This window comes from Columba livia, chromosome 2 (genome assembly GCF_036013475.1).
Source record: "Columba livia isolate bColLiv1 breed racing homer chromosome 2, bColLiv1.pat.W.v2, whole genome shotgun sequence".
NCBI lineage: Eukaryota > Metazoa > Chordata > Aves > Columbiformes > Columbidae > Columba > Columba livia.
In genome coordinates this window covers 70,284,288-70,300,131 of record NC_088603.1, presented here as the reverse complement: position 1 = coordinate 70,300,131, position 15,844 = coordinate 70,284,288, and the positions used below count along the sequence as shown (strand labels likewise).

The 15,844-nt window shown below is 41.2% G+C and overlaps 1 protein-coding gene across 5 annotated transcripts in view; it reads left to right on the top strand.

Moving 5' to 3' along the window:
• SYCP2L (synaptonemal complex protein 2 like) overlaps positions 1 to 15,844 on the top strand; it is a 28,854-nt gene that overhangs the window by 5,010 nt on the left and 8,000 nt on the right. For all 5 annotated transcript variants that reach the window (XR_010470268.1, XR_010470267.1, XM_065052417.1 and 2 more), the window contains exons 7-21: positions 422 to 474; positions 832 to 877; positions 1,759 to 1,851; positions 1,945 to 2,005; positions 2,444 to 2,592; positions 3,539 to 3,599; positions 5,860 to 5,975; positions 8,297 to 8,361; positions 10,007 to 10,055; positions 11,173 to 11,228; positions 12,029 to 12,083; positions 12,653 to 12,809; positions 13,892 to 13,941; positions 15,059 to 15,155; positions 15,691 to 15,776. Coding sequence is in view for 3 of the 5 variants with exons in the window: in XM_065052417.1 (XP_064908489.1) it covers positions 422 to 474; positions 832 to 877; positions 1,759 to 1,851; positions 1,945 to 2,005; positions 2,444 to 2,592; positions 3,539 to 3,599; positions 5,860 to 5,975; positions 8,297 to 8,361; positions 10,007 to 10,055; positions 11,173 to 11,228; positions 12,029 to 12,083; positions 12,653 to 12,809; positions 13,892 to 13,941; positions 15,059 to 15,155; positions 15,691 to 15,776 (1,194 nt within the window). In the remaining 2 variants the exon portion in view is untranslated. The remainder of the gene's footprint in view (positions 1 to 421; positions 475 to 831; positions 878 to 1,758; positions 1,852 to 1,944; positions 2,006 to 2,443; positions 2,593 to 3,538; positions 3,600 to 5,859; positions 5,976 to 8,296; positions 8,362 to 10,006; positions 10,056 to 11,172; positions 11,229 to 12,028; positions 12,084 to 12,652; positions 12,810 to 13,891; positions 13,942 to 15,058; positions 15,156 to 15,690; positions 15,777 to 15,844) is intronic.

The window sequence follows — 15,844 nt, the reverse complement described above, 5'->3', positions numbered from 1 at the left end:
TGTGTAAATACCTGAAGTTATTTAGCTAGTTGTGGGTAGGGTGTTTTTGTGTGTGGTGTGTTGTTTTTTTCATTTGTTTGATTGTTTTTGGGGGGGCAGGTTGTTTGGTTTTTTTTTTTTTTTTTCTTAATCTGGTAAATTTAAAAATAGTGTATCATTAAAATAGCTCTAATTTCCAAGTTGTTTCACTTCTAAAACATTAATAAGTTCATGTTTGTGGTTTATGTTTGGAGGCTTGCTGGTCATAACTTGGGTTGAAACATTTGTAGCAACTTCACTGGTTTCTTCCCCCCCCGCCGCCCCGTGGCTTTTGGCATCACACTGACAAGTCAAAAGCTTTTAACTGGAGTAGCCCAATAGAACAACTATTTGCAAAGGAAATTTAGCCTGTTTTTTTAATAAGGTATCATTTGTCTTGAAGGACTGCAGAAAATTTCTTAACCAGCTAAATGAAAGGCTTGGGGATGACAGAAGGTAAGCTGTGAACCAGCAGACTAAACTGGTGCAATCAGTACTGGAAGGGGGAAAAACTAGGATTATAAACTGACTTGGGTTATATTTTAAAAAGTTACATCACATGTGAATAATTAAGTTATTAAGAAATATTTTATTCATTTTAATGGTGGTTCTTTTGAAAGTGAAATCAAGGAATACAATGCATCACTACTAAAATACTATATTCTCTAAGCTTCTCCAAGCTTAACTTACTTCTAGGAATTTATTAATTCTTTTTTGAACAATAAGATTAGTAACGAATCTTAATGATTTTTATCTTTCATAAAGTCAGACTCCAATGTTGAATATATCATGTGAAGTCTGCTTTTCTTCCAGAGTCTATTCATTTCCTTGTAGATCTGCTTTTGCTGACATGAAAGAGGTAATAGTCCTTAACACTGTGACACCTTCCCAACACTGTTACTGCTGTTAAAATGTGATTTTTCTGTGGTGTATGTATATATATATATTATTTTTTCTGCATTGTTTTTCATTAAAGAGCTTAATTTTCTAGGGTGTAGAGCGCAACCTACTCTAGTTGGAAATTTTGCTTGTGTGTCACATAGTTCCCAACTTACTGCTGCTGACTTTGCTTTTGTATCAGCCAAATGATAGAGGAAAAGCTTCTCTTCCTGGTGATGACAGAAGAGAGATCTCTCAAAGGAAACAGAAGGACAGGACAACTTCGATTCCTCCAGCAGAGCTGCTCCCAGACTATCAGAAAACAAGATTAGCCTGATGCCTGTGCAGGAGAGGTCATAGTCACAGTTACAGATCCTGCAGTTTGCGTGATTGGTCTTTAAGCAAACATAATTTTCGGGCTGCTCCTAACAGTTGTATTGAGTCAAAACCAAGTCGATGGAAGCTGGTTCCACTCCTTCTGCTTGTTTCAAGTGCTCAGAAACACAGAAATCTTTCACAGGCTCTTCCCTGCCACAACATGCGAGCATTTGTGTATCATCTTTCTCTTGGCTGGCATAGAGGGGTGTCTGGCTTTGTGGGTATGGTTGGGTGAGTGGTAGGCTGGGAACTCACAGCTTGATCCCAACTCTATTTCTGTAAGGTATGCATATGTGTACACACATAGTGTAGGGTAACTTTTTTCCAATTTCATGTTGTTAAGGAAAACTCAGAATGACACAGCAGTTGTGTGTTTTTGTGTTGTTGTTGATGTGTTGGGTTTTGTGTTGTTGTTGATGTGTTGGGTTTTGTTTGTTTGTTTTTTCTTCTGTGAATGGCAGCACCATTCTTGTGCTTCCCCAGGTGAAGAAGCCATCAGACGAGAAGCTGGAGGACTTCTGGATCGACTTCAACATGGGCAGTCAGAGCGTGACTTTCTATGTGGACAGTAATGAGGTAAGAGCAAAGCCCAGGTGGCCTTGGGTTAGATATCTAATGCTGCAGAGACTCACTCAGCCCTTTCTGATGCGGTGACTTTGGTTTTCAAAGGGTGCTCTTTGGGACTCTGTGCGGCTGTCGAAAGATGCGGTCAGCAGTTACAGCCTGAAGGGTAAGGTTTTCCAACCAGCGTTATCCTTTGTTTGACTGTGGGTCCACAAGACACTTGGAGTCAACCTAAAAATCTCACTGTTGCTGCAGAGAATTCTCATGTCTTCCCTTTTGTGCACTTTGGTCACCTTGCACCAGCTCTGCTTGTTTGACTGTCTGTGGGCCCATTTAGCACAATAACCTTCCCTTCCTGCCCAAGCAGGACATGTTGAGGGGTCATTTATAAATGTGTCAGGAAACAGCATAATCATCTAGGCCCAATGAGAAAGAAATGAGTGAACAGAGTAGTTGGAAATGCATGGGCAAGATGCAAAAGAGACTTAAAAAAAAACCAACCCAACACTTATTTCAGTGTTTTGGGAGTGACAGACTAAATGTCTTTCTCTAAAACAGCTTTTTTCTTTTTTTCCTTTTTTTTTTTTTTTTTTTTTTAATGCAGAAGATGATGGAGAAAAGATTGTTAAAATTTATATGAAAATTCCTGCTGCTTTTAACAAAACAGAAGCAACAAAAATCAAAATAACTTTTAGTGCTGAGTTTGAAATCTTAAGTATACTTAAAAAAGTCCTGGGAGATGAAAAAATGATGGTAAGCTCCTAGTATGAGGTTGTTCTTGTTGTTGGTTTGTTTCTGTTGGAGTGGATTTTTTTATTTTTGGTGTGTGTGTGTTTTGTTTTGTTTTTTTTTTTTCTCCCCTAAACTATATTGTACTTGATATACACTTTGCAAAAACATTCAGTGGTGTGTGTTTTGTTTGTTTAAGTGTCTGTTTATTATGCATCTGTGTTCCCCTTGAGGATTTGTGACTCTCTGTATAGGTGTTCTTAGCTTTGGCCTGAAAGAGAGATTAGAGACTTGAGGAAATAAGTTTAAAGGGACTCTGATTTATGGTTTAGAAGCTGGGAAGTTAAAGTGGTTTGTTAATAAATTCAGTGTGATATGATTTTTCTGGGACTGTGAAGTAGGGAATAAAGCCTATGGTATGTAACTGTGTAACTTGGAGTATAAACAGGCTCCTACACTAGCTCAAAGTGTTACACTGTGCAGGATGAGCTAATTGTGATGTGAGAACATGGGCAAAAGAAAAGGGATGCTGCAAGACATAAATCTTAGATTGACTTTGTAGATAGTACTTCTAGACTAAAAGTAGAGTACTTTTAAAACGTCGAGGTTTTTATAAGCTAATATAAAGATGTGGGGATGTGTGTGTGGTGTTTAGTTTAGGGTTTTTGTTTGTTTTGTTTCTTTGTGGTTTTTTTGTAAATAAATGTTAATATGGTTAATTTTTTTTTATACTTCTGATACAGTTTGCAGAAAACCTTACATGCAAGTAAATAGCCATAGTGTAGTGTCTGTCATTTATTCTTGTAGGAGCTGAGACATTTCCAAATGGTCAACTCAACTAGCATCCAATGATTTGTTAGTGATTTGTTGCTGGTGATTAACAACTATTAGTTTTATTATTAAGTACCTGGCTTTACTAGATAAGGTTTATTTAAGGTCACTTTCACGTAAGATTAATTCACACCAACAGATAAATGTGTCTGAAGAGGAGTCTATCCGTGCTGGGAAGCAAGCCAATCAGGATGAAGCAGGTGGGTTTTTTCATTATTATTTTATTTTATGAAATTTAAATTATTTCATTTTAAAATCATCACACATGGTTCCCGGTCTGTCTGTGCTGTGCAGGTGCCTGTGGGGGAGACTCCCTGCAGGAGGGGACAGTGGCATCTGTATCTGTGAAAGCATAGGTCCTCTGATGGACCAGTGCTTCCACCTTGGCACTTAATGTGCTCGCTCTCCTCTGTGCAGTGCGTGTGTGGCGGTGCACCACCTACCAAGGTTTCCTGCAGGGAGGTGACTTTTCTTTCTTTCTGACAACATGATATGCTCTTCTCTCAAGCAGCAATTGATAAGACGATAGGAAATGGCCTCAAGTTGTGCTGTTTAGATTGGGTATTAGGAAAAAATTCTTCATGGAAAGGGTTGTCAGACTTTGAAACAGGCTGCCTAGGGAAGTGGTTGAGCCACCATCCCTGGAGGTGTCTGAAAGACATATAGATGAGGATCTTAGGGACGTGGTTTAGTGCCAAAGTAAGGTTAATGGTTGGACTCAATGATCTTGATGGTCTCTTCCAACCTACATGATTCTCTGTGATGAGAAATGGTGTGCTCTGCTCCCATTACCCCGCAAAGAGCGGATGATGCCCTGGAGACGCTGGTGACTGTTTTACAAATGCAGCTGGGGAAGCAGCAATGCTCCCCTGCAGTTCCTGCTTGTAGGGATAGATGGGGAGCAGCACAGGTCTCCTCTCTGCAGGAGGGGACGTGCTATCTTGTGCAGGGGTGCTGCCATAAATACCTGGTGCTACAGGGCTGTCTGTGTGCACTCCAACTACAAATGTAGCTGTGTGCCTTATGGTAGTAAAGGCTCTCAGCTGGACCTGGAGTAGCCATTATTTCCTTCTTCTGACTGGGCTACAGCCAATGCTCTGTATTTTTTTGAGTTGGGCACATTGAATTTTCCATGATCAAATGGTGTCATTTCCCCTGCTGCCTGTGAACATCTCCTGCAAGACATCTCCTTCTGGGATCATTGTGCTGGGTTTAATTTTGTTCCAAATACTATAGATGTCAAGGGAACGCAGACCCTGAAGTACAGGTGTCACACTTGGGTGCCTGACACAAAGGAAAGTCCAAGTCCAGCATCTGCCCAAGGGGAAGAGAAAGTAGCTCCTTCCTTCCCTTCTACCCTGCTTTGAAGTTCTCCCCACCAAGGCTGTGACACACATTTTGAGGAAAAGTTGCTTTCAGCACAAAAGCAAGAGGCATGCATGATCAAAATTGGTCTTAAACAGGAAATATTTCCGCAGTTCAATTTCAGTATCAAATGATTTGGAAGGTGGCTTTTTTTTGTATAGTGATCTTATATCTTTGAAGGCTAGGATATGTCCTTGCTGCAAAATTTGCTCTACTTCCGTTTTTAAAGCTATTATTTTTTGTAGAGATTATTGCTTATTGTAATTTGCTTAGCAGATCTTTCCAGGTCTTCTAAGACAATGGACTCACAGCTCTCTTTCTACTCTTACCACCCACCATCTCAGCAAATGAATCACAGCTTTGAAGTCCTTAGGTTAGGTAGCATTCTTTCTGGGCCTGTGTTAAAAGCAAATTTTTACTTTCCTCTTAGTTACTGTATGTTTCAGATTGCTCTAGGGGAATACCCAAAAGGGCTACTTTCAGCTCTAGATGTTTGAGGCAGTAACTTCTTTGGTAGTCCTTCCCGTTTTCTCCCAGTTACAGCCCAAAAGGAGCTAAAATGGAAGTCTTCTAGATTCTGGAGGTGCAGGTGAGGGGGAAGCCCATTCATCTGTGTCAGCCATTAAGCATACACAGAAGTACAAGATGGGCACTACTACATGGAGCGATCACAAGGAGTATGAAAGGCAGAAGGTAGTTCATCTGTAGTGAAACAGTTTTTTCAGTGGCTGGTAGAGATTCAGTGTAGGGAAACAGAAGTGGCGGAAGGTCCCGCTGCTCTGTTGCTTTAGCTGGAAACAAAGGGTTGTTTCATGTCTTCAGAGCTAAGAATCAAGGTAGTAAGAAGATAATAAACTTGTACATCTTGTAGTATGAGGGGCTTAGAAAGGGGTAGGCTCAACATGCTGTTTCTGCACTGGGTAATTTGGAGATGTTTGATATTTTTGTTCTATTAAACATGATCTTGAGATGGTTGCACCTATTATAATAAGTTGTACTGTTATGCTTTTATGCAAGTGTGTAAGAATGGTAAGGGAGGGGTGTGTGTGTGTTCAGTTACTGCAATGACATTATCACCCCATTGCTCTTCTGCAGTGATACCAGAGTCAACTGATCCACAGCGGGTGAAAGATCCTTCAAACTCTGGAAACACAGAGGCTCTATCAGACAAAGCCTTTCAGCAGAGCCAGCAGTTAACAGGCACTGTAGCAGTAAGTGTTTGGTGTATGGTGAAACAGTTGTTGTGCCCCTTTCCTCCCCCCCCAATCTGCTTTTTTTATATGTGTGGTTAAAACTTGTTTTCAAAGAAATCAAATTTGTACTCAGATCTGACAATGTTTTCAAACTTTGCCTTACATCAGTGGGAAGTCAGCACACATGCTTTCCTCCAGAGCTTTGATTTTGGAGAAATTGAACTGAAAAAAAAATCTTACTCCCTCTTAAAAAGGGATAGTGGGGTGCTCTTAGTAAGAAGGTCATACCGTCATTTACAGGTAACCTAAAATGTCTTTGTGTGGCTAATGATGAACTTGTCATCCAGCTGTTGCCATAGGCTAGCACTGAAAGCCTCTGTTTCTAAAAGAACCCTACTACTTTATTAGTCATATGCATGTTCTGTTCATGGTTTCATGTCTCTGAGCAGAAAATGGTTAACTCTGGTGTTACACTGAGCCAGCAGACTGATGTGGAAGATACTAACCAAGGCTCAGGTCAGGCATGGATCCCTTCAGTTCCTTAAGTCTGAACCAGTTAATTGTCACTCAGGTGACATGGTGAAGGCTCTGCTTTTGTAGGCCTTACAGCAAAAACAGATAAAGCATTTCATAGTAGCTGCAGAGGGTGAAGCTGTAGTTTCCTTGCCTCCTTCAGCAAAAAAGTCCAAAACTCCATCTCCAAGGACGAAAGCTAAGCCTAGGTGAGTGTCTTGCAGACAAAAAGTTGCAAGGTGTTCTTTTTGTTTGTTATGTTTTCCCTCCCCTGGGGTTTTAATGCATGTGATTTTGAGGTTTATTCCATCAGTTATTAAATTGAAAAAAAGATTCTGTTTTGCCACCTTGGCTAGCAAGGCTGGTTGCTCAGAGTTACAGCACTTTGGAGTTGAAAAACAGTGATGTTTGGTTACTGGCTTCACTGCTACACTGACATGACTTTTCTTCCTCATCATTGATTTAATCAAAATATAAGATGACTATACAGCTGTATGGCAAAGATTTTAACTTCAGCTCTGTAGCTGGAGCGCACCAGATACGTAGCTACTCATAATGAGGACCATGACTTTTGTGAAAGATCATGTGAATTTGAGTTCATCTTGGCATTAGTAATACCTTTTTTCCCAAAGCTTTGCAGCACAACATTTCTTATAATTAATGAGTTGGACTTCTATAGAGCTACCAATTAGCTTTCTTCCCTACAAGCTTTTTAAACCACGGGTTTGATGGTAATTGGTGCAAGTGTTTGGTTTTTTTCTTCTTAGTACTTCACAAACTGATTATTTGGACTTTAAACGAACAGCCCCTCAGCACTGCATTCCCCTCATGTGTCGTCTTGTCCCCAGTGAGAAGCCACTAGAAGAACAACCCATGGAGGAGTCAATGCCAAAGGTGTGTTTGCCTTGGGGCCCACCTGAGTGAAAAGACATGGGACAGGGAAGAGATACTCTGGTGGAGTTGCAGAAGAAAACTAGGATGGGTTGACCCACTCCCACCCTTGAGTGGTGTCCTGAGCCCATGGTAGCATGGTGCCATTTAGCACAAGGAGTGAGCTGCAGAGGCAACAGCATCAACAGCTGCCAACCTCGTTCTAATGTGGCCCAACCAAGTAATTCAAGCTCAGCTGAATTGGTTCAGCATATATACCCCCTGGAAGCGGTGTGCTGTGCTTGGGTCCAGTAGCATGATCTGTGGGCAACCAGCCTGGCCCTGCATGGAACAAACTTGCGTGTCACAAGGCTTATGCACCGTCTGCAAGTGCAGTGGAGCAGTGGTTTGTTTCTTGAAGGGAAGCACATCTTGGAAGTCTACAGACAGGTTTATACAGTTTTGTATCTGAACTCTAATGATCTTCTCACATTAGATCTCTCTCTGTACTCCTGGCATAGGTGTTTGCAACCTGGGTAAACTAGCAAGTAACAGAGACCCATCTGTAGTTATGTTTCTTATGCAACTTGAACACTTGGAAATTTCTATTGATATGTCCAGGTTTACATTTCCAGGTACTAGGTTTAAATAGATTTTTTTTTTTGTTAAATTAGTTTTTAACTGACAGTTCGAAGGTTTTGTGACACTTGCTCACTGCACAATGAACTCAAAGCTTTTAAGCTACTTCCTTCTGTATCCTCACCCCTTTTGGTTACCCAGTTTCAGCTCTAGGACTCTCATACTTGGATCTGGCAGGAAACAGTTGCAGCTGGATAGTTGTTGTGATAGAATAAACAAAGTTTCCTGGCACTCCTTGTTTCTGCTTTTAGCAGCATCTAGGATAAGAACATGACTTGATATATCATGGTTTTAGATCCTACAACTCTTCTTTTCAGAAGGGTGCTACCCGGGTAACAAGAAAGAGAACAAGAAGTCTGGCCAAGCAGAAGACTGAAGGCAGGTATGACACACAAGCCCTGTGCTCATGCAGGGTCTGGTGTACCAGGTGGTTTTAGACCATTTCTAGCACTAACTGGGGGAGGGTAGTGCCCACAGTGTGGGCTGTCTGAACAGAACAGACAGCAAAACAAGCAGGAGGCTATGAAGAGTCATAACTTGTCTCACCAGGAACCTTTGAGTCCCCAAAGCAATAAAGACTTCAGAAACTAGTCTGTCAAAATGCCCTCACCTCTGTGTTATCGTCACATTGGCTTTTCCATTTTTCCTTACCCAACCATAATCCTCTCATCCTCCAGTGAGTTAAGTGATGAGTGGCAGCTTCATTCATAAATACCTAAGCTTTTTCTGATATTGTCCCAGTTTTTCAGAACCTCATGCTCTAGAGTTTCAGGAGGGGCTCTCTCTGAGTTTGTCCCACTCCCTTACCCTTATGCATCCCTCTGCTCATGTTTGAAGCCAGTGACACTGTAGACAGAAGCACTCAAGGGTTTTGTGGGCCATATGCAGCCTGTGGCACTGCAAGTCTGTCTTGTTGTGCCTTCCTCTTGTGTTCTCTGCCAAGTGTTGTGGGCAAGTCAATGTCTGCTGCTGGGCAGGAGAGTCAATGACCAGTATGTCAGGGTTCCTGCTGTAGTTCTGGCTGTTTCAGGGCTGCTTTGGGTGTCCTGCTTCAGTCTACTGACTCTTAGCCTAAAAAAACCCCAAATGTTTGGATAACACTTTTTTTTTTCTTTATTGCTTGTAGATAAGAATAGGAAAAATTTATGCGAAACTTAATCACTACAGGTTTTGGGGTTTAAGATCAAATGACTTGATGCAGCAAATACTGGTGGTAAAACAGGAGTAGAGCTTTTGAAGTTTGAGATGTAGACGGTCTTAATTCAGTCGTTCTGCTCCCTCTAGTGTCTCATTTCTTTACTTCAGGAAGCTTTAACGAGAAGAGCTCAGTTCTTCAGTCTTCCTATTCTTTAACTAGTAAGAAGGGGAGGCTGTAATGTATATTGAGCAATAATTGTAGGATTTTTTAAATACCTACAATTTGGAGAAAGAAATAGAGGCACAGTAATTAACATTTAAAGTTATTAAATGTTGAAAGAGATGAAAACAAAATCGTGATGCATACAGAGAAGTGATTGGAGGAAAAACATTAAATGTTTGAATTTTCAGAAGGAGATTAAATTGATTGTTTCTTTTTTTTCCCTCTTGAGTGCTTCTGGAATTATCTTTTCATTCATGGTTTTTTCCTACCACATGCTATTATTGGTCATGTGGGAACAAAATGTCCACTGCATAAACAGGGATAAGCTAGCTTGTTTGTATGTCTTGAATATTTCTCTGAAAATTAAAAAATTACAATTGGAAGAGTGAGAACCAAGACAGACAATAATATAATAGAGATTAAATAGGAAAGGAACAAGTTTATTTTTGTATGTGTGTGGGTGGTTTGTTTGTTTGCTTTAACTGAGAAAACAACATTTTTAGGCATAAAAGTATTTAAGTGTTTACTGTATAATGGAGTTTGAGGTGGGGGTGGCCAGTAGGGAGGGACAGAAACAAGCCGTGTTATTCCCCAGTATTCTTAGTGTAGTTCTATAGGGTGATGCTTAATGATTTTATGTCACTGCCACATAAATATTGTCTTGCAGGAAGGGAATCTATGACTTTGAAAACTCAGACTCTGCAAGTCATGAAAAGGTAAAGTTGAGATAGTAGCTGTTAGGACCTGCATTATGATCCCAGCTCAGCAGCTAAAGGAAAGTAGTAACTTGAAGTGGTGGATATTTCTTCCTGCAGAAATAGCTGTTATAGCAAAACAGGCAACTGGGAATCTGGGGTTTCTGTGATTCTGCAAGGTGTTATACAAGGAAATATTTTTTAGAAGCAGGGAGAGTGCTCATCACTTCTTGAATCTTGTGGTGTGTATTGTATGATAAAACCAACTGCAATAGGAATTTGAGCTGTTGCTGGAGCAAGGCTGTGGAATATCTTTGTGATTGAAGCCCAACCTCTGTTTGCATTTTACTGAATATTTAAAGGAGATTGCTGAGCATCCTTCCCTTTGTACAGAAGAGACTGAAATTGATTTTGAGCCACACTTGGCATGTTGGGAATCCCTAGTCAAAGCCAGTCCTCACAAAACTTTAATTAGAAATTCTGCTTGACTTATATTTGCAGACTGTTAGAAAAAAATGAATAAAAATGAGTTGCTCTGCCTGCTTTGAAATTTTGACCAGTGCGGGTTTCCCCTGGAAACCGAAAAACTTGATCCTGATGGTTTCCATCGAGATGGTTCCACTGTACAAACCCTTTGGCTTTCAGCCTCTTCCCCGGTGCGGGTGCTGTTACTATAATTCAGAGATGATGGGTGCTGAATGGGACATCTCAAATTTCTGCTCTAAACTGGAGACCGTCCAATCCCTGCCACTGTCACTGGGTGTCAGCATAAAACCCTACTTCATGATACCTTGCCCAGCGTCCTAGCAGCCCTGTTCAAAGGCTGTCCAAGTACTTTTTGCTGTGCTTACATCCTCCTACTTCTGGTGATGTCATTGCTTAAAACGATGGGTTTTTATGATGTTATTGCTTAAAATGAGCATTATTCATAAAGCAGGGAAAAGGGAATGTATATCATTTTAAGACGACAAATGCTTGTGTATTATAATTTAGGACACTGTTTCAGTCAACAAATCCCACCCCACTAAAAATTTGAGTGTCCATGCTGTACTTGTACTTCATTCCTTCTCTAGCTCTTCTGAGTTCTGATACATTTTAATTTTGTAGATTATTTTATGGGGACCTGCTTCTCTTTTAGGTTGCTGAAGCCAAAGCAAAGATTCTTGGCCAGAAAGCCTCCTCACAAAAGCAGAGGTACAGGACTATACACTCACCATTTATGAACCTTTCCCTCTGTGAAGGAAGAGTTCTTTGCCTTATTTAAGCCAAAAGGCCGTGTGATGTTTCCAATAAAATACAGGGTGTTTTGAAAAGATGGACCCAACATGTTATAATTACACAAAAATGTACAAATGGTTTAATGAGTTACCAAGTTTTAGTAACATTTTGATCAATGTGCCATGTTCCCTCCACCTGATGTATGGCCTGTAAGAGTTTCATTCATGGGCAGTTTGTGCTTGCAAAGATATAGTGATTTCAAATTGGGTCCATCCTTTAGAAATACCCTGTAATTTCTTGCTTAGTTGCCACAAGATCTGTGGCAGTTATCAATACCAATATTTAAACAGTACCTGAGAATATGAAAGTTACTAGAGAGAATAATGACTCCTATCCACTTCAACTCTTAAACATCCCACTTCTCTGATCATATGCTTAAATTACTGATTTAATTTTTGAGAATTCTTGAAGCCTCTGCCTTGCTTTGACCACCTACAGTTACAGCAAGCTGCCAGGGACTTGCCACCTCTAGGCACGTAGCCTATTTTTTTCTTTTAAAAGGTGCTAATTTCCAGATATTCCTGGATGGCTACTTTCAGAAAACAACCAAAGAAGAAAGACTTGACTACTGACTGTTTATTAATGGTTTAGTCCTCCTTCTGATCTCTTATGGAGCCCCTCCACCATTGCTATTTGGCTGTGCCCCTTCTGCACTACTGCGATGTCCTATCGGAGTTTCTGTGAATTTAACTCGGTCTTTATGGGTTACTTGGCAGGAATTATGAAACAAGAAACAGGAATGAGGAATCAAGCAAGCTTGAGCGAAGGCAGGTAGGTCGTCTGTGCTTTTTCATCCCTAGAGCCTTTGATTGCTGTGTGCACCCACCTGTATGAATCGGTTACACCCTTAAAGAGGCTGAAGTTTAAGTCTTACCCAGTGTGGAGGTGGAGGAATGTGAGCCTCGTAGCCTCCAAATAGTCTGCTTGTTGCCACTGAAAGCAGTGCCAAGGGTGCTCCAGGACTGCCAGAGCAGCGAGTGAATGTCTCTGTTCACTTTTTCTGGCTGTGCTCTTGGCTGCAGCTCAGGCATGTGGAGGCTTTCCTCCTCATGAGAGCTCTTTTATCTCGACCCAGAAGGGAGGGGGAGATGAGGATGGAGGATGCTGCAAGCCCCATGTTGGCAAAAGGCAAGTATCTGCTTCTCAGGGGTTTTTGTACTGCGTGTTTGACAGTTAACTGCTGTTTTGGCAGATTTCACAGCTCAAAATACTTCGAGTATTGCACTGTGGGGAGGAAGAAATGGAATAATTCGGTGGTGAATGAAGGGGAATGGCTGGCAGGCTTCTGAGTGGACACAGGGAGCTGACTAGGCAGGACTCACTCTTAATAGTGTCTTTAGTCCAGTTACAGGAAGCATCTTTTCTCTGAAAGCAACAATGAAAATACAAGCACTGGTCAGAGTGAAAAAAGCTGGATCCTCGATGCTCTGAAACAACCATTGCCAAAATTCCTTGACTATACCCGAAAAAGACCCAGGGTGAGAAGCAGATTAAAAGGTAAGCTTGATCCCCTGTTGATGCTTAGCTATCGTGACATACTGCACTGCAGATAAGGAAGTGGCTGATGATGGTTTGAGAAGGAGGATTTGGCTGAGTCCTAATCTGAGTGGGAGAGGCCAAGCTCAAGGCTGGCAGTGAAGGGTGCCCCATGGAGGAGGTGGATCACAGATCCTCACACTTGGAAGAAAAAAAAGTCTCCTATCCCCTTCCTTCTAGTGAATGTACTGAGGTTCAAATGTCCAGGTGGAAACTGGGTGCCTAAATATCTGTGTGGGTGCAGCCCTCTGTGTAGTGTGGCTGAAGGTCCCATGGGTGCTGAGCTGGTGGCTGCATTGGTGCTCTTGAACACAAGAGGAGGAAGATCTCTTTGGAACTGCTATACTTTCCCTGTGAAACTTTCTGCTCCTCATCTCTCCAGAAATGCCATTGACTTGAGGAATAAACCTTGAAAAACCTCAGTTTGCAGACCACGGTACTTTTCATATGCTGATCAGCCAGTTATCCTCAGAGTGATTTACAAAATCAGATGTGATGATCTCTGATACCATTCTTTGGTCATGCCTGACCAACAGCAAAGCTCCCCTGTGGTCATGGTCCATGGCTGTGTTGGCTGCTGGGACCTCCAAATTCAAACTAGATTGTTCTGAAAGAGTAGAGATCTGTCTGTCCCCCTCACAGAGGATGAGTCTTGCTTAGTTAGCTGTTGATTTCTGTAGTGATGAAAAAGCAAAAGAAAGTTGAGGGAGAAATTATACTTTATACTCTGTTTCCATGGGAGGAAGAGTTCTCACTCCAGTGCCAGCCTGTGCATGCCAGCTGGGGCCTGGGGACCACTGGACAAGCTGCTGAGCCTGCCTCTTTTTTGGCAACTGCTCTGGATGCAGGAAGTTGTGTACCCTTGCATCATTTAGAAGCTTTGTTAGAAAGGGATTTTGAAGCTTAATGCAAGTGTTGTGAGGTTTTCTCTTGTAAATGCCTAGAAAAACAAACTGTAAACCAAGTTAGCCATGATGCAAACCTTAAATGGGTAAGGCACACAGTCATGTTGTCAGTAATGAGTTAAGCTTTTCTCTTTGCAGTGCTTCCAATGTCTTCCGCAAGTAGTGGCAGTGATGACCAGATGAAGAAGGTAAGGAGCTGTCATACTTGGATGCCTCAGGTTTTAAAAACATTTTATGTGCAAAGCATGTACAAATGAGTGCAAATTAAATAAACTGGTATCTATCTTATTAAATGTTCTGATGGACTAATTTGTCGAAGTGTTGCTGAAACTGTGTTGGTCTACTGGAGGCTGGGGAAACAAGGAGATATTAGGAAAACGTGACACTTCACAGAAACAACAGTGCATGAGGCCTAAGCAAGTTATTCTAAAACTATAATATTTACCTGCAATAGATGGAAAATTGGGTAGGAATTGGTGTGCTTGCTGGAGCACCTGCCTTGGCTGATGTAGATGTCTCTCCAACAGGAACAAATTTGGCTTTGGGACCATACCAAGAGCTAGAGCTGCCTATTCAAATACCTGCAGAAATCCCAGTTGGGTCCTACCAAACTGTGTCCCCACACTGTCCTCTGACCTGTCCTTCTAGATGGTGCCTTGAAAAAGCTTGTGTTCTCCTTTTTATTTTGCTGGCAATTTTCAGGGTTTTTGTTTAAATTCTATGCCGATGCTGAGTTGTAGTTCATGGACTGTCCTCCACTTTCAGATATAGTTCTGTGATAACTAACTATGGATTATACTGATGGGTGAATTAGTGGACCAGGCATACATGGAGCAAAATAAAACACAATTTAGTAATGCCAGATTTTTCTAGTGCCCAGTCATTATATACTGTATATCAAACATTTTGGAAAGATCCCCACATAAATACAGAACATTTGGGTAAGAAAAATTCCACGACTGGTACCTGTATTAAAAACTTTTGTTTTCTCCTGGAAACCTTTTGTTTTTTCTCTTGACTTAGAGTGCTTTGATTCTGCTTATAAAAAGCTTCATACGCTATATGACCCTAATGGCTAAAGGGAGAACTTATGCATGCATTGAACTTCAGGGCGCAGATCTCCTTCCATGTTGGAGGAAGTTATCAGTATGTTAGGCATATTTCAAGTGTATCTCTGCTCTTAGTGTGTTTAAAAACCAAACCAAACTAACAAAACCCTCCCCCCAAACAAACAACTCAAAACCCCACTTCTGTGTAGTAATCTTTGAATAAAATGCATACTTAGACTTGGTTTTGTTTTATCAGAGAGCATCAAGACAAAAAGCTCAAGAGGAGGAGATGCCAGGGAAAAAAAGCACATCCAGCTCCAAGGGAGACGATTTGCCTACAGTGAATCTTGATGGTATTTATTTTTTTCTTTTTCATTGCATTAGAAAAGTTGTTTTGACGTGTGTGAATGTGTGCGTTTGGGTGTTTGGTGGTGGCTGGTTTGGGTGTGTGTGGTAGTTTTTGTTTGTTGTTGTTGGGTTTTTGTTTTGTTTTGTTTTCACTCATGTTTCCTTCATAAGCCTTCTACTTCATGATATTTCTTGTAATGGCTAGGAGGACTGGATATTGCTTGTAGAGAATGTCTCTTGAGCAGGGAGGACTTTGGCTAATGGGGGGTGAAGGAATGAACTTAACTGGCAACCAGAAGTAAAACAGCCTTTGGACTGAGTTTGAGCCACTGTATTTTCCTTGCGTGAAGCAATAAAGGAAAGGGTGGTGCTGGTGTTTTTGTTGTTTTTTTTTTGTTTTGTGGGGTTTTTTTGTGTGTGTGTGTGTTTTTTTTTTTTTTTTGTTTTTTTTCCCCCTACATATGTCATTAAATTGAGGTTTCTAGTCAATACAGGATTCTACCTCTATTGCCTGTGTCGCTTGACTGATCTCTCATGCAGATGAAACACCCTCAGAGATCGAAGGAAGTCCACTATTACTTGATGTGCCTGACGAGGACTCTTCCAGTGATGTGGAGGCCACGCAGGTGCGGTATACAGCCTTAGAGTCTGTTGTCAGGCTACTTCTCATCTAAAACCAGTGCATTGTTTGGCT